This window comes from Oncorhynchus mykiss, chromosome 9, assembly GCF_057628025.1.
Source record: "Oncorhynchus mykiss isolate SJ-2025 chromosome 9, ASM5762802v1, whole genome shotgun sequence".
NCBI classification, from domain to species: domain Eukaryota; kingdom Metazoa; phylum Chordata; class Actinopteri; order Salmoniformes; family Salmonidae; genus Oncorhynchus; species Oncorhynchus mykiss.
The window spans coordinates 57,887,175-57,911,069 of NC_143030.1; the positions used below are offsets into that span (position 1 = coordinate 57,887,175).

General features: G+C 41.8%; 1 protein-coding gene across 3 annotated transcripts; it reads left to right on the forward strand.

Annotated features, from left to right (window-relative positions):
- The first annotated feature begins 6,636 nt into the window (after nt 1-6,636).
- On the forward strand, nt 6,637-23,689 carry LOC110532371 (zinc finger and BTB domain-containing protein 17). 3 transcript variants are annotated; one of them, XM_021616220.3, is made up of 15 exons: nt 6,637-6,850; nt 8,061-8,266; nt 16,497-16,676; nt 16,883-17,212; nt 17,297-17,386; nt 17,570-17,811; nt 18,814-18,956; nt 19,243-19,543; nt 20,324-20,411; nt 20,697-20,813; nt 21,212-21,332; nt 21,418-21,548; nt 22,383-22,655; nt 22,853-22,942; nt 23,029-23,689. In XM_021616220.3, the coding sequence occupies exons 2-15, from the start codon at nt 8,062-8,064 to the stop codon at nt 23,469-23,471; spliced, it is 2,754 nt and encodes a 917-aa protein (XP_021471895.3). In that variant the 5' UTR covers nt 6,637-6,850; nt 8,061; the 3' UTR covers nt 23,472-23,689. The 3 variants fall into 3 exon arrangements, with proteins under 3 accessions (XP_021471895.3, XP_021471894.3, XP_090040822.1); XM_021616219.3 differs by having other exon boundaries at nt 6,653-6,861; XM_090184696.1 differs by lacking the exons at nt 6,637-6,850; nt 8,061-8,266 and adding an exon at nt 15,180-16,382.
- Nucleotides 23,690-23,895: the final 206 nt, after the last annotated feature.

The following is a 23,895-nucleotide window of genomic DNA, read 5'->3' on the forward strand; positions in this document are numbered from 1 at the left end:
TCCACTGTCTGTTGGAAAGCAGACTGAATCAGGTTTTCTTCTAGAATTTTGCCTGGACTTAGCTCTATTCCATTTATTTAAAAAAAAAACTCCATAGTCCTTGCCAATGACAAATATACCCATAACATGAAGCAGCCACCATCGTGCTTGAAAATAAGAAGAGTGGTAGTCAGTGATGTGTTGTATTTGCCCCAAACATAACGCTTTGTACTGAGGACATAAATATGATTTATTTGCTATGTTTTTTTTCCAATTTTACTTTAGTGATTATTGCAGTACTTATTTCAAACAGGATGCATGATTTGGAATATTTAATTCTGTACAGGTTTCCTTCTTTTCACTCTGTCATTTCGGTTAGTATTGTGGATTAACTACAATGTTGTTGATCCAACCTCAGTTCTTCTATCACGGCCATTAAACTCTGCAACTGTTTTAGAGTCCCCATTGGCATGGTGAAATCCCTGAGCAGTTTCCTTCCTCTCCGGCAACCGAGGTAGGAAGGACGTCTTTATAGTGACTGAGCGTATTGATACACCATCCAAAGTGTAATTAATAACTTCACCATGCTCAAAGAGATATTCAATGTCTGCTTTTTTTTTTACCCGCCTACCAATACCCGCCTACCAATACCCGCCTACCAATACCCGCCTACCCTTCTTTGTGAGGCATTGGAAAACCTCCCTGGTCTTTGGTTGAATCTATGTTTGAAAATCACTGCTCGACTGTGGAACCTTACAATTATCTGTATGTGTGGAGTACAGAGATGAGGTAGCCATTCAAAAATTATGTTAAACACAATTATTGCATACAGAAAGTCCATGGAACATAATATGTGACTTGATAAACACATTTTTACTCCTGAGCTTATTTAGGCTTGACTCCTGAGCTTATTTAGGGGGGAAAAATCACTGGATGATGTCATTAAAGTTTAGTATTTGGTCCCATATTGCTTGCATGCAATGACTACATCGAACTTGTGACTTTACAAACTTATTGGATGCATTTGTGCTTTGTTTTGGTTGTGTTTTAGATTATGTTTAGCCCAATAGAAACTGAATGGTGAACAATGTATTGTGCCATTTTGGAGTCACTTTTATTGTAAGGATATATAGAACATGTTACTGAACACTAAACCATTCATGTGGATGCTACCATGATTATGGATAATCGTGAATTAATTGTGAATAATGATGAGTAAGAAGGTTACAGAAGCACCAAGATCATTTCCCCGAACAAATGCTAACCTCCCCTGTTATTGGTAATGGTGGGAGACATTCTTAATCATGGCATTAGACGGCATGGCATTGGACAACATGGGTCCCATTATGCCTGGCGAAAACCAAACACTGCCTTCCACAGTAAGAAGCTCATCCCAACGGTCAAGCGGTAGTGTGATGGTTTTGAGATGCTTTGGTGCCTCAGGACCTGAACAACTTGCCTTAATAGAAGGAACCATGAATTCTGCTCAGGTCATCCGTCTGGTCATCCGTCTGTGGGCTGAAGCGCAGCTGGGTCATGCAGCAAGACAATGATCCAGAACAATGGCCTAGTCAAAGTCCAGACCTAATCCTAATTGAGATGTTGTGGCAGGACTTGAAATGAGCAGTTCATGCTTGAAAAAAAAACAAATGTCGCTGAGTTAAAGCAGTACTACATGGAAGAGTGAGCCAAAATTTATCCAAAGCAACGTGAGAGACTGATCTGCATGAAGCATTTGGTTGGAGTCATTGCAACTAAAGGTGGCACAACCAGTTATTGAGTGTAAGGGGGCAATTACTTTTTCACACAAGGGCATTGGATGTTGCATAACTGTGTTAATGAAATACGTATGTACTTGTGTTATTTGTTCACTCAGGTTCCCTATCAAAAATATGCAGAAGTGAAGACAATTAGAAAGGGGGGAAATACTTTTTCACAGCACTGTATGACTTCTTCACATGGGGGGGACTAGATACATAAAGGGCTTTCTGTTCTAAATGGTAAAACAGAGATACATAAAAAAATATATATCATAAGGTGACATTCTATACTATAGCCTCATAGGAAACATTTTTATCTCAAATCCAAAATGCTGGAGTATAGAGCATATGTGGGAACTCCTTCAAAACTGTTGGAAAAGCATTCCAGGTGAAGCTGGTTGAGAGAATGCCAAGAGTGTGCAAAGCTGTCATCAAGGCAAAGTGTGGCTATTTGAAGAATCTCAAATATAAAATATATTTTGATTTGTTTAACCATTTTTTGTTTACAACATGATTCCATATGTGTTATTTCATAGTTTTGATGTCTAAACTATTATTCTACAATGTTGAAAATAGTAAAAAATAAAGAAAAACCCTTGAATGAGTAGGTGTGTCCAAACTTTTGACTGGTACAGTATCTCTCTCTCTCTCTCTCTCTCTCTCTCTCTCTCTCTCTCTCAATGCCTTAGAACAGCACATGCTGGGAACACTCCCTCTTTCCCTACCAGTCTCTCTCCCCTGTCTATCTTCCTACCTGCCTCTCACTCTTCTATCAATCCCTCTTTCTCTGGCAACCTGCTCTCTGTTAGTTTCTCTTCCTAAATCTCCCCCTCATCGCATCTTTCTCCCTTTCTAGCACCAATCTTTCTCTGTTGCCCCCCACTCCCCTTTCCATCTCTCGGTGAGCGAGTTCATTAGAAAGTGCAATCTGCAATGTTATACCCACAGCAACGATTGAAACATTCCCAAACCAGAAACCGTGGATTGATGGCAGCATTCCCGGGAAACTGAAACCAGGGCAAGGTGACCGGAAACATGACCGAATACAAACATTGTAGATATTCCCTCCGCAAGGCAATCAAACAAGCAAAGTGTCAGTATAGAAACAAAGTAGAGTCGCAATTCAACGGCTCAGACACAACAGGTATGTGGCAGAAAACCAGCCCCGTCGCGGACCAGGATGTCTTGCTCCCAGACAGACTAAATAACTTCTTTGCTTGCTTTGAGGACAATACAGTGCCACTGACACGGCCCGCTACCAAAACCTGCGGACTCTCCTTCACCGCACCCGAAGTGAGTAAAACATTTAAACGTGTTAACCCTCGCAGGGCTGCAGGCCCAGACGGCATCCCGAACCGCGTCCTCAGAACATGCGCAGACCAGCTGGCTGGTGTGTTTACGGACATATTCAATCAATCCTTATCCCAGTCTGCTGTTCCCACATGCTTTAAGAGGGCCACCATTGTTCCTGTTCCCAAGAAAGCTAAGGTAACTGAGCTAAACGACTACCACCCCATAGCACTCACTTCCGTCATCATGAAGTGCTTTGAGAGACTCGTCATGGAGAGACTCATCACCTCCACCCTACCTGACACCCTAGACCCACTCCAATTTGCTTACCGCCCCAATAGGTCCACAGACGACGCAATCGCAGCCACACTGCACACCTCCCTAACCCATCTGGACAAGAGGAATACCTATGTGAGAATGCTGTTCATCGACTACAGCTCAGCATTTAACACCATAGTACCCTCCAAACTCATCATCAAGCTCGAGACCCTGGGTCTCGACCCCGCCCTGGTACGGCAACTGCTCTCCAGAGGGTAGCGAGATCTGCACAACGCATCACCGGGAGCAAACTACCTGCCCTCCAGGACACCTACACCACCCGATGTCACAGGAAGGCCATAAAAGATCATCAAGGACAACAACCACCCGAGCCACTGCCTGTTCACCCCGCTATCATCCAGAAGGCGAGGTCAGTACAGGTGCATCAAAGCAGGGACCGAGAGACTGAAAAACAGATTCTATCTCAAGGCCATCAGACTGTTAAACAGCCACCACTAACATTGAGTGGCTGCTGCCAACATACTGACTCAACTCCAGCCACTTCAATTAATGAAATTGATGTTAAAAAGTTATCACTAGCCACTTTAAACAATGCCACTTAATATAATGTTTACATACCCTACATTACTCATCTCAGATGTATATGTATATACTGTACTCTATATCATCTACTGCATCTTGCCATCTTTCTGTAATACAGTGCCTTGCGAAAGTATTCGGCCCCCTTGAACTTTGCGACCTTTTGCCACATTTCAGGCTTCAAACATAAAGATATAAAACTGTATTTTTTTGTGAAGAATCAACAACAAGTGGGACACAATCATGAAGTGGAACGACATTTATTGGATATTTCAAACTTTTTTAACAAATCAAAAACTGAAAATTTGGGCGTGCAAAATTATTCAGCCCCTTTACTTTCAGTGCAGCAAACTCTCTCCAGAAGTTCAGTGAGGATCTCTGAATGATCCAATGTTGACCTAAATGACTAATGATGATAAATACAATCCACCTGTGTGTAATCAAGTCTCCATATAAATGCACCTGCACTGTGATAGTCTCAGAGGTTAAAAGCGCAGAGAGCATCATGAAGAACAAGGAACACACCAGGCAGGTCCGAGATACTGTTATGAAGAAGTTTAAAGCCGGATTTGGATACAAAAATATTTCCCAAGCTTTAAACATCCCAAGGAGCACTGTGCAAGCGATAATATTGAAATGGAAGGAGTATCAGACCACTGCAAATCTACCAAGACCTGGCCGTCCCTCTAAACTTTCAGCTCATACAAGGAGAAGACTGATCAGAGATGCAGCCAAGAGGCCCATGATCACTCTGGATGAACTGCAGAGATCTACAGCTGAGGTGGGAGACTCTGTCCATAGGACAACAATCAGTTTGTATATTGCCCAAATCTGGCCTTTATGGAAGAGTGGCAAGAAGAAAGCCATTTCTTAAAGATATCCATAAAAAGTGTTGTTTAAAGTTTGCCACAAGCCACCTGGGAGACACACCAAACATGTGGAAGAAGGTGCTCTGGTCAGATGAAACCAAAATTGAACTTTTTGGCAACAATGCAAAACGTTATGTTTGGCGTAAAAGCAACACAGCTGAACACACCATCCCCACTGTCAAACATGGTGGTGGCAGCATCGTGGTTTGGGCCTGCTTTTCTTCAGCAGGGACAGGGAAGATGGTTAAAATTGATGGGAAGATGGATGGAGCCAAATACAGGACCATTCTGGAAGAAAACCTGATGGAGTCTGCAAAAGACCTGAGACTGGGACGGAGATTTGTCTTCCAACAAGACAATGATCCAAAACATAAAGCAAAATGTACAATGGAATGGTTCAAAAATAAACACATCCAGGTGTTAGAATGGCCAAGTCAAAGTCCAGACCTGAATCCAATCGAGAATCTGTGGAAAGAACTGAAAACTGCTGTTCACAAATGCTCTCCATCCAACCTCACTGAGCTCGAGCTGTTTTGCAAGGAGGAATAGGAAAAAAATTCAGTCTCTCGATGTGCAAAACTGATAGAGACATACCCCACGCGACTTACAGCTGTAATCGCAGCAAAAGGTGGCGCTACAAAGTATTAACTTAAGGGGGCTGAATAATTTTGCACGCCCAGTTTTTCAGTTTTTGATTTGTTAAAAAAGTTTGAAATATCCAATAAATGTCGTTCCACTTCATGAATATGTCCCACTTGTTGTTGATTCTTCACAAAAAAATACAGTTTTATATCTTTATGTTTGAAGCCTGAAATGTGGCACAAAAAAAATACTAGCTGTCCATTATTTTAGCATGTCATTATGACCATTAGAAGCACATAGTATAAAAGTTTAGGGCAGCACAAAGTAGTTGTGAGAGTAGTAAAATAAGTTTATCACTGTGTTGAGAATGAGACAGCCTATAGGGAGGAGGTCAGAGACCTCGCCCCCATTCTCATCAACGTGGCTGTAGTGGAGCAGGTTGAGAGCTTCAAGTTCCTTGGTGTCCACATCACCAACAAACTAACGTGGTCCAAGCACACCAAGACAGTCATGAAGAGGGCACAACAAAACCTATTCCCCCTCAGGAGACTGAAAAGATATGGCATGGGTCCTCAGAACTTCAAAAGGATTTACAGCTGCACCATCAACAGCATCCTGACAGGTTGCATCACTGCCTGGTATGGCAACTGCTCGGCCTCCGTCCGCTAGGCACTACAGAGGGTAGTGCGTACGGCCCAGTACATCCCTGGGATCAAGCTTCCTGCAATCCAGGGAAGGCCCTAAAAATCCAGCCACCCTAGTCATAGACTGTTCTCTCTGCTACCGCACGGCAAGCGGTACCGGAGAGCCAAGTCTAGGTCCAAGAGGCTCCTAAACAGCTTCTACCCCCAAGCCATAAGACTCCTGAACAGCTAATCAAATGGCTACCCAGACTATTTGCATTGCCCCCCATGCTACTCTCTGTTATTATCTATTCATAGCCACTTTAATAACTCTACCTACATGTACATAATTACCTCAATTACCTTGACACCAGTGCCCCCTGCACATTGGCACATTTACTCTGTACCGGTACCCCCTGCATATAGCCCCGCTATTGTTATTTACTGCTGCTCTTTAATTATTTGTTATTCTTATCTCTGACTTTTTGGGGGATTTTCTTAAAACTGCATTGTTGGTTAAGGGCTTGTAAAGTAAGCATTTCACTTTAAGGTCTACTACACCTGTTGTATTCGGCGCATGTGACAAGTAAAATTTGATTTGAACCACATTGGAAGCATCCTGAGTACGATCAGGCATAGCGCGCCATCGCGTGGTCATTTTAAACACCATTCCATACGCAGGAATAAAACTGCGCGTGCGCAATATGTAAACCACCCACCCGGCCACTATCAATCGATCAGAGAGTGGAAGATGGGGGTAAATCGAGTCTGTGGGGCTAGATCGATCACCGAAAAACTCGATTGAAGGAATTCAACGGATGGTGTTAAAATAGTACAAAACAACACCATAACAAGCGTTTGGAGCGGGAAATTCAGCGATCATCAAGAGGTATTTTGAATGTACGTCTTTTGAAAGATGGTGCATGCTTAAAGCACACAAAGAGGCTCTAAGGACGGGCAGAACGAAAGGCCCCAAAACATGTATGTCTAGGCAGGCTAAATTAATCCCGGATAGCGAATGTAGAAGGATATAGTATTCGTAATCAATCCGCTGCATCGTCAACCCAACAAAAATGCAAGGTGTTCCTTGAAAACGACCAACATTATGTCTCGTCGATTATTAAACTAGGACTCTGATATTAATAATCGGGAGGCCATATAGGTGGTATAGGCCAACTCTTTTGATAAATTTAATTTTGCATTGCTATAAATGGAATATTTTAACATCTTTATCTATAAAACGCGCCGAGAAGACGATCAAACTTGACTATCTAGAGGAAGTAAAAGTCGTAACAAGGTTTCCGTAGGTGAACCTGCGGAAGGATCATTAACTTATATCATATCTTGTGAGCACCGATGATTTGGTTGTCAGGCTATGTCAAATTATTAAATTGCATGTCATAAATCACCCAGGAATACAACTAGCTGTAGGTGATTATACTGTATATTAGTCACATTTGAAGTGAGAATCCCCTCCAGTCATGGCTTTTTACATTTCCAAACATTTTGATAAGTTTGACAGTGGTAATGTGTTATCTGATTGACTAAATCCAACACAACCCATATTTACTCAGTGGTGTAAAGTACTTCAGTAAAAATATTTGAAGATACTACTTAAGTCGCTTTTTGGGGTGTCTGTACTTTACTATTCATATTTGTGACAACTTTTACTTCAATACATTCCTAAACAAAAATATGTACTTTTTACTCCATACATTTTCTCTGGCAGCCAAAAGTACTTGTTACTTTTTGAATGCTTAGCATCCATGGTCATCCTTACTGCCTCTGATCTGGTGGACTCACTAAACACATGCTTTGTTTGTTAATGATGTCTGAGGGTTGGAGCATGCCCATGTCTATCCGTATATGCAAATAAAGCAAGAAAATTATGCTGTCTGGTTTGCTTTATATAAGAAATGTGACATTATTAACTTCTGACACTATATTTGATAGTATATTTAAAACCAAATACTTTTACTCAAGTAGTATTTTACTGGGTGACTTTCACTTTTACTTGAGTCATTTTCGATTAAAGCATCTATACTTTTACTCAAGTATGACAATTGGGTACTTTTTCCACCACTGCCCACTCTCACCAGGATGGACTTTCCCTGGCACAGTGGCAAGGTTTTGGAACAGCTCAACCGCCAGCGCCAGCTGGGACTGCTGTGTGACTGTACCTTCGTGGTGGACGGGGTGGACTTCAAGGCCCACAAGGCCGTGCTCGCTGCCTGCAGCGCCTACTTCCACACCCTCTTTCTGGACCAGAAGGATGTGGTGCACCTGGACATCAGCAATGCAGCAGGTACATCCGACTGGGTACAAACTGGTTGAATCAATGTTGTATCAACGTAAACATTTGAGAGTGAAATTTCAACCACCGGATTATGTCATCATGGTGACTTAATTTCAACACAGACAAATCTTGTATCAAATGTTTTATTTGTACATTTAAAACAATGTCATATTATTATATATTTTTATTTAACTAGACAAGTCAGATAAGAACATATTCTTACTTACAGGACAGCGGGTTAACTGCCTTGTTCAGGGGCAGAATGACCTAGTCACCTCAGGGATTCGATCTAGCAACCTTTCGGTTACTGGCCCAACGCTCTAACCACTAGGCTACCTGCCACCCCAATATAAGAAAAAATACAATAGGCTGGTCAGCACCTCCTACTGGAGAATAGATCTATCTACAGCTATCCTTTGGTCTCCCATCCGATGTTTTAACCAAGCCCAGCTTAGCTATATTAATTATTTGTCAATGACTATTACCAATGTGCTGTCGTGAGAATGATTGTTGAGAGATCTCCACTTAAAAACGACACTGATTCGCTTTTGCTATTGAAGTCATTCCAAAGGGTATTTTTAACAGAGCAAATTAAATGTGATCATACATTATCAGTCATCAATGATGCTATTTATCCCTACAGTATGTAACAAGTCATCAACAGCAATTTAACCCAGAATTCAGCTAAAAAATAGACAATAAAATAAGACTGGTTGATTTCAAATGTAATGATATTTAGTGATATTGCATTGTGTTTGGTTGTGAACGCAACCAAATATCAACATTTTAAGGAGATCATTTGAAGGAGACAGTTTCATCTGTGCCACTGACTTAGTCTTGCTCAGGGTTGGGGAGTAACGGATTCCATGGAATCCATTACATATGTTAAAAAGAAAAATGCTCTTGCAACCACTTTGCAATACGGAATTGAGACCAAAGGCTTAAGAGAAGTTTCAAGTGTTTAATACCATGGATACAGTCAGCTGAGTGCGTACATTTAGAAAACTCACAACACATGTTATACTCTTCCCTTGTAGGTGTCACATGTCACCACCTCCCCAGCTATACATTTTATGACCCCAATGAGTTTCCCTCTGGTTCCCTTGTGGAATGTCCATGGTTCTCTCTTTGTTTAGCCAGATGTCAGAATCACACCCTGTCCATCATCTGTTCTGGGCCTGACCCTGCTCTCTGATCCTAGGCAGTTTCATAGAAAAGAAAAATTAGCATATACACAGTTTCATGGCCTAAACTCCATTAATACTCACAGTAATCATTCACTAAACAGGATACAAACAAAGTACAGTTTAATTTGAAACATGTTACATTTTAATAGACTCCATCACATATAAGGGATTACAAAAAAAACGGTAACTGGAATCCGTTACCAGCTAAAATATTGTAATCCGATTACATATACTTTTGAAAAACTAGATGATTACTTTGAGGATTACTTTTAAATGCAGAAAGTATGTTTGCGGAAAAAAAAACTTTGTCACTTCTGTTTTCTCAATGACGTTTAAATCAGCATAGAAAAGAGGCGCAAATGTAAATTAGTTACACCTGAGCGAGTCTGACCACAAGTCAGAGAACACTATAATGACACACCAAATGGGTTTGATGGATCGCGGGAAAAGAGCAGGAATAGGCTTTTGTGGGCTACAGTCCAAGCAATGTGCGACTGCTGTCAGCATCCAAAGATTATCCAACTTGAATAAACACTTGGAGGTAAGGGTGACAGCAGTGTAGTCTATGGTGATACAGATATCACTTATTGATATCTACATAGCGCAATGATGTGAATTACACTGCTGCTCTCTCATTTAGCTATTTGCGCCTTACGGATTGTGGTTGTTGTGTGGATGGCTGTTCACAAATCTAAATGTGTATTTAAAGTAGGGTTGCACATTTTGGGGAATATTCAGAGGTGGAAACTTTCCATGGGAATATATGGGAATTAACAGAAATATATTGAAATTAATATTAATTTAAATGTAAATGGTTTTTACATTGGATATATTTACCATATCATATGGGGACAGAAACATAAACATTTTATCTTATCATAAGTAGACATAATTGAAAATGATTAAATCCTTCCAATAGAAAAAATAAAAACAATTAGTTACGAATTTAATTAAATTAGTTGACTCTTCACATGGGATGATTTCACTGAACAACAAAAGAAAGGGAATATTGAATGATTCCCAATGATCCATCGCATCTCCCAAAAACGTTTTCAACATACATCTGTAAAATGATAGTCTAAAAACTAAAGCTTTGGTTGTCTTCCTCTCAGGCTTCCATGTCTTCTCCCTGGACCTGCTCAATGTCCACCTCTTGAACATCAGACTCTGAGGCCTCATCTACACTGTCACTTTCCAATCTTGTTGAGGATGGCTTGTTGTCAGGCTCAAAAAGCCTCAAATTTGCCCAGATGGCTACCAATTTTTCAGCCCTTTCTATTGGTCAGGCTGTTGCGTGCTTTGGTGTGTGTGTTGCCAAACAAGGACCAGTTGCGCCTTGAGGCGGCTGATGTTGGTGGGATTTGGAGGATGATGGAGGTAACAGGGGAAAGAGCCTCAGATCCACAAGTTCCCTTCCACCAGGTGGCTGATGAGATATGTTGGCACGACTGCCATAATTGCATCTCCATCCCAAAGCACTTGCTTGGAAGTGTACTTCGCAAGACTGCCAAGAACCTTGCCCTCATCCAGGCCAAGGTGGCGAGACACGGTAGTGATGATACCATAGGCCTTGTTGATCTCTGCACCATACAGGATGCTCTTGCCAGCATACTTGGGGTCCAACATGTACGCTGCAGCGTGTATGGGCTTCAGGCAGAAGTCTTCACACTTTTTGATGTATTTCAGAACTGCAGTTTTCTCAGTGAAATGGGCAGGGCAGTACAGATTTCTTCTCTTATATCTGCAAGCAGAGTCTGAACATTAGACAGGATGGCATTGTCTCTCTCAAGCCGTGCAATGGCTACTGCTATAGGTTTCAGGAGTTTCAGGCTGCTTACCACTCTCTCCCAAAATACATCATCCAGGAGGATCCTCTTGATGGGGCTGTCCATATCGGCAGACTGTGATATGACCTTTCTTGGAGAGACTCCTTCCCCTCCAGGAGACTGTCAAATATGATGCCAACACCACCCCAACGGGTGTTTCTGGGCAGCTTCAATGTGGTGCTCTTATTCTTCTCTTTGCTTGGTGAGGTAGATTGCTGCTATAACTTGATGACCCTTCACATACCTAACCATTTCCTTGGCTCTCTTGTAGAGGGTATCCATTGTTTGCACTGCCATGATGTCCTTAAGGAGCAGATTCAATGCATGAGCAGCACAGCCAATGGGTGTGATGTGAGGGTAGGACTCCTCCACTTTAGACCGAGCAGCCTTCATGTTCGCAGCATTGTCTGTCAACTGTGCAAATAACTTCTGTGTTCCAAGGTCATTGATGACTGCCTTCAGCTCATCTGCAATGTAGAGACCGGTGTGTCTGTTGTCCCTTGTGTCTGTGCTCTTGTAGAATACTGGTTGAGGGGTGGAGATTATGTAGTTAATTATTCCTTGCCCACGAACATTCAACCACCCATCAGAGATGATTGCAATACAGTCTGCTTTCTCTATGATTTGCCTGACCTTCACTTGAACTCTGTTGAACTCTGCATCCAGCAAATTAGTAGATAAAGCATGTCTGGTTGGAGGGGTGTATGCTGGGCAAAGAACATTCATAAATCTCTTCCAACACACATTGCCTGTGAGCATCAGAGGTGAACCAGTTGCATACACAGCTCAAGCAAGACATTCATCAGCATTTATCTGACTACGTTCCTCCATTGAGTCAAAAAAAACTTCTGATTCCAGGAGGACCATGAGCTGTTGCTATCGATAAGGTGTCTGATTCATCATTTTCACCTTGAATAGAAGTAGAGGGACTTTTGTCAGAGGTTGCTTATTGTGAGCGCTAAGGGAACTTTATGCACTTGGCTGATTCTGAAACTTTGTTGCATTCTTCACATATGATTTGGCACAGTATTTGCAAATGTACACATCTTTTCTTTCTATATTAGCTGCAGTGAAATGTATCTACACATCAGATAGTGCCCGCTGTAAAGATTATTAAAAAAAAATAAAAAATACAATTCCATGTACAGATAGATAGTTAAGCAGTTAGATTAAACAACTCCTTTGTAGGATAAATGTTTTCAAATGAAACATGTATGGAAACAGGTGAATTAACACTCCTCAGTTAGCAGACTCAAGCAAGCTAAAACCCACATGGTAGCAAAAACTAACTTGCAGAAATTGTTAATAAGTTAGAAATTATTTAAACACACTTTGCTGTAGGCTACTATTTACTAGTTAACAAAAAATAATGTATGTCATATATATTCACCCCACCCAGTATTGTAATCAAAACTTTCCAGAATGCATGTAGTCCTTGGCTCAGACAGTGTAGTAGTGTGGGCTCAATAGCATCTCATTAGTGTGCAAGATCTTGAGAATCAGCTGTACATGTGATGGAAGAGTGCACTGCACATGTGATGAAGAATGCACTGTGCATGCCATTCCATTGAATTGGGGATAGTTTATCCAAAATATGCCACAAGACCTACAATTTCCTTATTTGTATCCCACAAAAACGGTTCACCGTTATAAGCTAACTTTTTTTGATGAATTTAAGCAAAATTCCCCAATTTCCCGTGCTTAACTACCTATGGAAAATTTCCAGAAAGTTTCTGGAAAGTTTTTCGACTCTTTGCAACCCTAATTTGAACTCAATAATGATTGAATTCAAGAAGTTTAAGCTGCCTATATAACATTGTTTTTGAAACCAGTGGGACAGACAGTGAATAATGTGCTCTTGCAACAGCTGCACAGTGCGGATCCCAGCCTATGGAATAAAAGTAGGGCTTTTATTATTCAATCTAATTCATGCTGATAAAACATTTGAATCCATAGACCTAATGGACACATGTTCAAATTCTGACACTTTTTATAGATTAAAGGGGCAATCTGTAGTTGATACATATATTTTTGGACTTAGAAATTATATATATATATATATATATATATATACAGTGCATTGCGAAAGTATTCAGCCCCCTTGAACTTTGCGACCTTTTGCCACATTTCAGGCTTCAAACATAAAGATATAAAACTGTATTTTTTTGTGAAGAATCAACAACAAGTGGGACACAATCATGAAGTGGAACGACATTTATTGGATATTTCAAACTTTTTTAACAAATCAAAAACTGCAAAATTGGGCGTGCAAAATTATTCAGCCCCCTTAAGTTAATACTTTGTAGCGCCACCTTTTGCTGCGATTACAGCTGTAAGTCGCTTGGGGTATGTCTCTATCAGTTTTGCACATCGAGAGACTGACATTTTTTCCCATTCCTCCTTGCAAAACAGCTTGAGCTCAGTGAGGTTGGATGGAGAGCATTTGTGAGCAGCAGTTTTCAGTTCTTTCCACAGATTCTCGATTGGATTCAGGTCTGGACTTTGACTTGGCCATTCTAACACCTGGATATGTTTATTTTTGAACCATTCCATTGTAGATTTTGCTTTATGTTTTGGATCATTGTCTTGTTGGAAGACAAATCTCCGTCCCAGTCTCAGGTCTTTTGCAGACTCCACCATTTATTCCAGAATGGTCCTGTATTTGGCTTCATCCATCTTCCCATCAATTTTAACCATCTTCCCTGTCCCTGCTGAAAAAAAGCAGGCCCAAACCATGATGCTGCCACCACCATGTTTGACAGTGGGGATGGTGTGTTCAGGGTGATGAACTGTGTTGCTTTTACGCCAAACATAACGTCTTGCATTGTTGCCAAAAAGTTCAATTTTGGTTTCATCTGACCAGATAACCTTCTTCCACATGTTTGGTGTGTCTCCCAGGTGGCTTGTGGCAAACTTTAAACAACACTTTTTATGGATATCTTTAAGAAATGGCTTCTCTCCTTGTATGAGCTGAAAGTTTAGAAGGACGGCCAGGTCTTGGTAGATTTGCAGTGGTCTGATACTCCTTCCATTTCAATATTATCACTTGCACAGTGCTCCTTGGGATGTTTAAAGCTTGGGAAATATTTTTGTATCCAAATCCGGTATCTCAGACCTGCCTGGTGTGTTCCTTGTTCTTCATGATGCTCTCTGCGCTTTTAACGGACCTCTGAGACTATCACAGTTCAGGTGCATTTATACGGAGACTTGATTACACACAGGTGGATTGTATTTATCATCATTAGTCATTTAGGTCAACATTGGATCATTCAGAGATCCTCACTGAACTTCTGGAGAGAGTTTGCTGCACTGAAAGTAAAGGGGCTGAATCATTTTGCATGCCCAATTTTTCAGTTTTTGATTTGTTAAAAAAGTTTGAAATATCCAATAAATGTCGTTCCACTTCATGATTGTGTCCCACTTGTTGTTGATTCTTCACAAAAAAATACAGTTTTATATCTTTATGTTTGAAGCCTGAAATGTGGCAAAAGGTCGCAAAGTTCAAGGGGGCCGAATACTTTCGCAAGGCTCTGTGTATATATATATATATATATATATATTGATTCTTGAAGAATATACATTCTAAATGCCTCAGGAGTTTAGTTCAACTGTTACACTCCATGATACCCCAAAATATAAGGTTGTTTTTCGCCAATGTTTATTAACATTGTAAATGTAAACAAACACTGTATAGCCTCAACACAGTTACAACAATCATTTTGATATCATGGATGGTCAGTCCTTGCATCCATAGCACTGCCTATTAATCTGAGAGGGCCCATCCCTCAGCTTTTTACCAAAACAGAGATGGGGAAACAGTTTTATTATTGTTTCATCTTTGGATTTGCCCTTTAAACAGCTGCATATTATCAAGATATCAAAGTGTCACCAACTAAAAGGTAAACAGTAGGCCTATAGCAAATGCAGCATATGGCATTCATTTTTCACATGTAAACAGCACTTTTCGGTAGTACTCAAAGCATGCCATTCCATGAGCGCCGCATTTATTTTTGAACTTGAATCAATGAGCCCAATCAGTCCTCAATGACAACAAAATCATAAACAACAAAGTTGGGCTGGATAATAAATCTTTAGTTTTGGGATTATGCTCAGGTGAAACAATATGGCTAATTTAGACTTCCTTATTTCCCCGTCCTATTCTTGAAGATCAAAGGGTATAATATTTATTGGAATGACTGGAATTCTGATAGACTTTGGTTTTTAATGTAAAGATATAATTTAATGGAATTATTATATGTAGTAGAAAGCGTTGGTTTAGAAGAAGCCTACATAACCAACCCATAAAGTAAAAATGTACATCCATATATGGCCAGCTATGTAAACTTTAACATTGATTTATCCTGCAATAGATGTCGTTCAATTGGTAACATTCATTTTTGTCTTCTTCTAATGCCACTTAAGGGGTAAGTCATCTAAAAGTAACTGAATGTAATCAGATTACATTAGAGGTTGGGTAATCCAAAAGTTACATTACTGATTACAGTTTTGGAGGTAACTAGTAACTGTAACGGATTACATTTAGAAAGTAACCTACCCAACCCTGGTGTTGTTTAGTTCCAGTTTATCTACAAAATAATAATTGATATGTTTGATTTCATGTCTCCTTCTCAAACAAAAATCAAAGTAAAAAAATAGGGCTAAATTATATCAAACTTTATTTAAAGTGCATTTAAAGTTTGATTTGATTTATAGTGTTCAAGATAGCATGCATAAGACATCGCAGATCTGTGGAGATCTTCACAATTGCTGTTATAATCTGTGCAGGATCTTAAACTGCATTGATAATTTGCACCATGTACTTTTAATGTAACCTAACTGCAATCCAGGTCATTTGGTTCTGCTATAAAATGAAGCAAAGTGATATCAAATTCATCTGAACTCTATTTGCTTTACCTTAATATCCAAGACCATGTTGAACGTCATGCTTGAGCTCCTAAGTGGCACAGCGGTCTAAGGCACTGGATCTCATCTCAGCTTGAGGCGTCACTCCAGACACCCTGGTTCGAATCCAGGCTGTATCACAACCGGCTGTGATTGGGAGTCCCATAGGGCGGCACACAACTGGCCCAGCATCGTCTGGGTTTGGCCGGTGTAGGTCATCATTGTAAATAAGAATTTGTTCTTAACTGACTTGCCTAGTTAAATAAATAAAATAAAATCTGTCACAGCAGGGCTCATGGATCCATCCCTGTGTGTATTCTGCAGGTTTGGGCCAAGTCCTTGAGTTCATGTACACGGCCAAGCTTAGTCTGAGTTCTCAGAATTTGGAAGATGTGGTGGCAGTGGCCACATTCCTTCAGATGCAGGAGATAGTCAATGCCTGCTCTGCTTACCAGTCGCTGGCTGTCTCCACAACATCCCAGTCAATACAAGACTTAAATGACAGTGAGTACAGTACAAATCAGTACACAAACATTGGTTATTAGTACACAGAAATATCCATCAATAATTAGTATGCTTTCTTTAACAAGCCCACTAATGTTATCTGTCATAGCTTTGCACAGCTGAAGCAAGCACACTGATTTTCTTCAGGAAATTTACATTTTGTGGTTTATATTGCTCTCTCCCATAATCTCTTCCAAACCATAAAGACAAGATTGAGGAAGGAGAGCAGAACATAGAGAAGGTGCCATCAGAGACATGGTCACATGACGAGGAGATGCTAAAAACAGCAGATGACGGAGGGTCAAAGGGCGTTCAGGAGGACCCGAACGAGACCACCCCAGACGATGGACAGATCAACAGTAAGACCCCCGACAAACCCAACCCACAGACCCCGGGGAGAGGAAGACCCTCCAAAACCTCCAACTACGCCGCACCAAGAAAAGCCACAGCAGAGAGAGAGGAGATGGAGGTGGAGAGCCCTACTAAAGATGTGCCTGAGTGTCAAGATGACCACTCGGATGTGGACTACACTCCCAGTCAGTGAATTAGTCTTCATACTTTTCATTGGTGATCTGTATGTTTAATATTGCTGTGCGGATAAAGATGTATTTTGTTCTTAGAGTTTCCATTCAAGTCTGAAGCCGGTATATCTTACATGAGTACCAGGAGAAGAAGGACAAGGAGAGCTCCTCATCGCAACCACTCTCAGGGTAAACAAACAGCTTGACTGACCTTCCTACCTAGGAGCAATCACTAATCTGCCATGCTTTCTCCTACCCAATCATGCTAGATCAGTGACTACTTCGAGGAAGGAAAGATGGACGGCTACATTTTCAAAATATTTGACTGCAGTGGACCACAGTGTCTGATGGTTATACAATTCCTCTTCATAGATAATGACTCCGATGAGGGGAACAGCACATCAAAGACGGTAAATGAAGAAAAAGAGGTTGAAGAGGGTGAGATGGATGAGGATGAAGAAGAGGGAGGTGGTGAGGAGGATGAAGAAGAGGAGGATGAGGGAGAAGATGGCCAGGGGACGGAGAGCGGAGAGGAGAGGAAGCAGCTCCAGTCGGGTGCCGTCACCGACCGCACCGAGTCACGGTCCTACGGCTCTGTGACGCACAAGTGTGAGGTGAGGACCGTGTGTGTTTGCGTGTGCTAGTTTGAGTGTGTGGTTACTGTAGAAATGTAAAGGATTGAATGTTTTTGGATGACCCATTCCCTATTAGAGGAGGACTTATTGTTTTGAACTGTGTATGTATATTTTCCTTTCAAATGAACCATCATATAGACAAAATTGTCTTCAAAAAGTAAGGAGGACCAAGGCACTCTTCATATAATTAATTCAAATACATTTTGGAATGGAACCAAGATGTATTTTTAACTGACTTGTTTCGGTTGCATGGCCTTTGTCAGGGGGTACGATGATACAAAATTATTTTGAACCAAGCATTTTTACAAACAACCCTGATTAAAGGGAATAGTCAGTCATTGGATAACACCTAGTAAAAAATAATATACCATGAACAAAAATATAAACGCAACATGAAAGTGTTGGTCCCATGTTTCATGTGCAGAAATAAAAGATCCCAGACATTTTCCATAAGCACAAAATCTTTATTTCTCTCAAATTCTGTGCTCAAATTTGTTTACATCCCTGTTAGTGAGCATTTCTCCTTTGCCAAGATAATCCATCCACTTGAAAGGTGTGGCATATCAAGAAGCTGATTGAACAGCATGATCATTACACAAGTGCACCTTGTGCTGTGGACAATAAACAGCCACTCTAAAATGTGTAGTTTTGTCACACAACACAATGCCACAAATGTCTCAAGTTTTGAGGGAACATGGAATTGGCATATTGACTGCAGGAATGTCCACCAGAGCTGTTACCAGAAAATGGAATGTTAATTTCTCTAACATAAGCATAGATTTAGGCTTAATTAATGTATTTCAATTTACATATTTCCTTATATGAACTGTGACTCAGTAAAATCTTTGAAATTGTTGCATGTTGCATTTATATTTTTGTTCAGTATACATTCAAAATGGTCTACTAGAGAATATTGCATTCACATTCATGTAATTCGGGATTGAGCATATCTAACTCACTAAATTGTCATGTATTTTCTAGGACTGTGGAAAGAAGTTCACCCACACGGGTAACTTCAAAAGACACATCCGCATTCACACAGGAGAGAAACCTTTCAGCTGCCGTGACTGCCACAAGGCCTTCTCCGACCCGGCTGCCTGCAAGGCTCACGAGAAAACACACAGGTTAGTATCAACCTCATCACTCATCTCTTTGGCCCAATGCCAAACAAATCCCTTAGTGTTCAATAACAACCCTTTGTATGACAGAGACGATACGCATTTGTGCAACACGTCCTCTTGTAAAATAGTTATTAATTGATAATAACAATGATCAAATTGATAGCGAATTAAAAATCAAGACAGTCATAGTAATCACAGTTTCATAGCATCAACATCCCCTCGAACCTCAGCACCAAAGTAAGTAGCTATATCTTACTTAGATATCTTATGTTTCTCTCTCTCTGTGTAGCCCCCTGAAACCCTACTGCTGCTCCTCGTGTGGGAAGAGCTACCGGCAGATCAGCCTGCTCAACCTGCACCGGAAAAGGCACACAGGCAAGGCCCGATACAGCTGCAAGGACTGTGGCAAGCTCTTCACCACGTCTGGCAACCTGAAGCGCCACATTCTGGTGCACAGTGGCGAGAAGCCGTATCACTGCAACTACTGCGACCGGGCCTTCTCCGACCCCACCGCTAAGATGCGCCACCTGGAGACCCACGACGCAGACAAGGGCCACAGCTGTCCACACTGCGATAAGCGGTTCAACCAGGTTAGGACCACTTCTTGACCACTACATTGACCAGTATTGGGGATAGTAGGGAGAATTTGACCTGTATGTAAATAGTTGGGAGATAGTGTGGCAATGTGTTTGAGCAGTGGTGGGAAAAGTACTCAATTGTCATACTTGAGTAAAAATAGATACCTGAAAAGAAAATGACTCAAGTAAAAGTGAAAGTCACCCAGTAAAATACTCTTTAATCATTATTTATTTTTTAAGTCAAAGTATCCAGTTTTAAATGTACTTAAGTACAGTGGTGGAAACAGTACTCAATTGACATACTTGAGTAAAATTAAATGCTCTACATTAAATTCCTTATATTAAGCAAAATAGACAGCGAAAATGTTATTACATTTTTTATTTACAGACAGACAGGGGTACACTCAGACATCATTTACAAAGTGGAATTTGTGTTTAGTGAGTCCACCAGATCAGAGGCAGTAGGGATGACATTGCGTTATATTGATAGGTGCGTGAATTGGACAATATTGCTGTCAAAATGTAACAAGTACTTTTGGGTGTCAGGGAAAATGCATGGGAGTAAAAAAATGCATATTGTCTTTAGGAATGTAGTGGAGTAAAAATCAACATTTTCAAAAATATAAATACCCCCAAAAAGTACATACTCTAAAGTATTTAAACTTAGTTACTTTACACCGCTGTGTTTGATTTAAGTAGCCCTATTTTGTACAATCCTGTATATAGTCGCTCTCTATCCTTGCATTGAAATGTTGAACTGTATCTAACCTGGCTATTCCTCTGTCTGGACAGACTGGGAATCTAAAGGCTCACCTGAAGATCCACATCACAGACGGCCCTCTGAAGTGCAAAGAGTGTGGCAAACAGTTCACCACTTCCGGTAAAACCAGACCAGACATGGACTTCCGAACCTGTATTCATAAAACATCTCAGAGAGTAGGAGTGCTGATCTAGGATCAGGTACTCACTGTCTATGTAATCTTATTCATTATGATCTAAAAGGCAACACTGGTCCTAATAAGATTACATGGACAGGGAGGGGACCTGAACCTAGATCAGTACTCTTACACGCTTTATGAACACAGGCCCTGGTCTCTCGATGTGTTGATATATAAATAGTCTCTGGTCTTCGCATTGATGTATAACTGTAGTCTTTGATTCCCAGGGAACCTGAAGAGACACCTGCGCGTGCACAGTGGGGAGAAGCCCTATATCTGTATGCACTGCCAGAGAGCTTTCGCTGACCCAGGGGCACTGCAGAGACACGAGCGCATACACACAGGTAACAGTCCTGGATTTAAAGGATTATGTTCACATTGACCTCTTTCTTTGTATTTTTTATTTGTCATTTATTTAACTAGGCAAGTCAGTTAAAAACAAATTCTTATTTGCAATGATGGCCAACCCCTAATCCGGACAACGCTGGGCCAATTGTGCGGCGCTCTATGGGACTCCCAATCACGGCCGGCTGTGATACAGCCTGGAATCGAACCAGGGTCTGTAGTGACGCTTCTAGCACTGAGGTGCAGTGCCTTATTCCGCTGCGTCACTCGGGAGCCCAAACATGTGTAGCCTAAACATGTGCAAAAAGAACAGGGAATGCCTGTGCATTGCATGATAGGTTGGAGACTGTCATGCAATTGTAGTGTCTGTGTGCATGCTTGTGTGTGGGTCCTGTAGGGGAGAAGCCGTGTCTGTGCCGGATCTGTGGGAAGGGGTTCACCCAGGCCAGTTCACTCATTGCTCATGTCCGCCAGCACACCGGAGAGAAGCCCTATGTCTGCGACCGCTGTGGCAAAAGGTAAACACACACACACACACACACTATAATCCTATTGATGTAACATAGAGCCCTTTTTGTCTTGATGCCCTATCTCCAACTCCAGGTTTGTCCAGTCCAGTCAGCTGGCCAATCACATCCGTCACCATGATAACATCCGGCCACACAAGTGTCACAACTGCAAAAAGGCGTTTGTCAACGTCGGGGACCTCTCCAAGCATATCATCATTCACACAGGTAGGAAGACATGGAATGTACAACTAACTGTGAGTGAGAAAGTACGGTTTGCTGGGAGTAGTGGATATTAATGGATAGTCAAAGAAGTCTATAATATGTCACTATCTTGTGGAATATAGGTATCTTGATCTAGTTAAGAAAACAAAGCTGTTGGGTATCTGGGCACATTCTTTCCCCTCCAGCTTTAGTGTGCCTCCAACCTCCTTCCCCTGAGGTATAACATTAACGGCATTAGTCTACCTTCCCCCTTCAAGTAATTCTCCCCCACGGGTGGTGTCTGAGATATCACCTGTGACTAATGTGGTCAAATAACACAAGTGTGTAACCTGGGCACTAATTCGATACAGTTGACAATTACCCACGCTCTAACCGCAGCAGGTAGCCTAGCGGTTAGAGCGTTGGGCCTGCAACCGAAAGGTTGATAGTTCGAATCCCTGAGTCGACAAGGTGAAAAATTTGCTGATCTATCACTTAACCCTAATTGCTCCAGGGTTGCTGTCAATAATGGCTGATCCCTGGCCATGACCCGGTCTCTGAGGGAGCGGGATACACAAGTATAAGCACCCTCTATTAAAAAATAAAGAGAACTAATCACATTTATTGTCCCTCATGATGAAATCATTCGGAGGGGGACGGACGGACGGGCTATGGATCTGTACATACGTAAGTCACGCGATATCAGACACCACTGGCCCGATCTTGACTAAACTTACAATACGATCTTGACTAAACTTACAAAATTACAGTGATTGGCCCAATGGGGATGCTGCATCATTCTTGGGGGAGGACATGTTTACTGTTGCCTTGTTCTCTTTTTTTTTTACCATCCCCTAGGAGAGAAGCCCTTCCTGTGTGACAAGTGCGGTCGCGGGTTCAATCGTGTCGACAATCTACGCTCCCACGTCAAGACCGTCCACCAGGGTAAGGCTGGGATGAAGCGCCTGGTGGTTGCCGGGGGTGACAGTGATGATGGGGGTGACGGGTTCCATGGCGGGTCGGCCTCGGAGATGGACGAAAATGAGATCAACATAGTCACTGTCACCACCGAGGACATCGTCACCCTGGCGACGGAGGCCCTGGCTGGCAGCACTGTGTCCCAGCTGACAGGTCAGATGGAGCGCATGCTGGGTAATGTAGTTCAGACAGGTGGGAGAAGGGGACTATGCAAGGGATGTGACTGTAAAAGGAATGGGATGAAAGGAAGGTGGCTGTGTAAGAGTAAGAAGGAAATGGACTCAGAACAAAGGGAATAATAGAGAAAATTCTCCTGCCATGTGTTTATATGGGATTCTGTCTGTTTCCAGTGGTGCCTGTGGCTGCATCAGTGTCAGCAGATGAGACGGAGGCTCTGAAAGCTGAGATTGCGAAGGCTGTGGAGAAGGTGCAGGAAGCAGGTGAGACTGGCCACACAGCTTTGAATAGCTTTTACTTTTCATAACTTCCTCATACATCCTCACTGTCTATCTCCTCTCCCTCCCAGACCCCAACACTCAGATCCTGTATGCATGCGACTCTTGCGGTGACAAGTTCCTGGACGCCAGCTCACTGGCCCAACATGTGCGAATCCACACCGCCCAGGCCCTGGTCATGTTCCAAGCTGACTCTGACTTCTACCATCAGTACACCGTAGCTGCCACCACCGTGGGGGAAGATGTTACCACAACCTGGCAACCCACTTCCGAGCAGATTATCCAGGGAGGGGAGCTCGTCTTCCACACCCGAGAGGTTGAGGCGGAAGGGGATGAGGTGACTCAGGAGGAGGGAGGAGAGGTGGTGGCCCAAGCTGACCCCCAGCCAGAGGAGGAAGATGAGGCTGTGACAGAAGAAGGACAAGGAGAAGAGATGGAGTGTGGAATGTGCAGTGATGTGGCACTCAAGAATAAGAATAAAATGCAAAGCAGTCAAGTTCTTACTGGGGTCTGACAATACCTCATACGAAGCTGCCAGTCTCTGGGTCTCTCTGAGTCTCTGCATCAGTGACATGAACATCTGTGTCCAAAGTTTGGGAAGAAACCGTTTGGCTTGTTTTTTGGACATTGTATAAAGTAAAATTATATAAAAAAAGAAGCAAAACACATTGCTATAGGCCTATCTGTGTGTTTTACCATTACCTTGAAAATAAATATGTGTTTAGAGTTAAATAAGTTTGTTATTTGGTGTTTATTTTTTATTTTTATGAGGCATGTGGCCCACGATGCACACTGAAATTCTCAATGTGGCAGCCCGGGGAAAATTATTGCCCACCCCCCTGCTGTACAACATTCAAACTGGGGACCATTGAATGCAGGAGTCGGCAACAGGCAACAGTTTTTGGCCCCCCATATATATTTTTTTTATGCAAAATGTC

Excerpts from the sequence above, each read along its gene's own strand:
- LOC110532371 (XM_021616219.3), top strand. Across the intron at positions 17,387-17,569 it reads TCATCGCAACCACTCTCAGG|ATAATGACTCCGATGAGGGG; the intron begins GTAAACAAACAG and ends TCCTCTTCATAG. Across the intron at positions 21,549-22,382 it reads GCATATCATCATTCACACAG|GAGAGAAGCCCTTCCTGTGT; the intron begins GTAGGAAGACAT and ends ACCATCCCCTAG.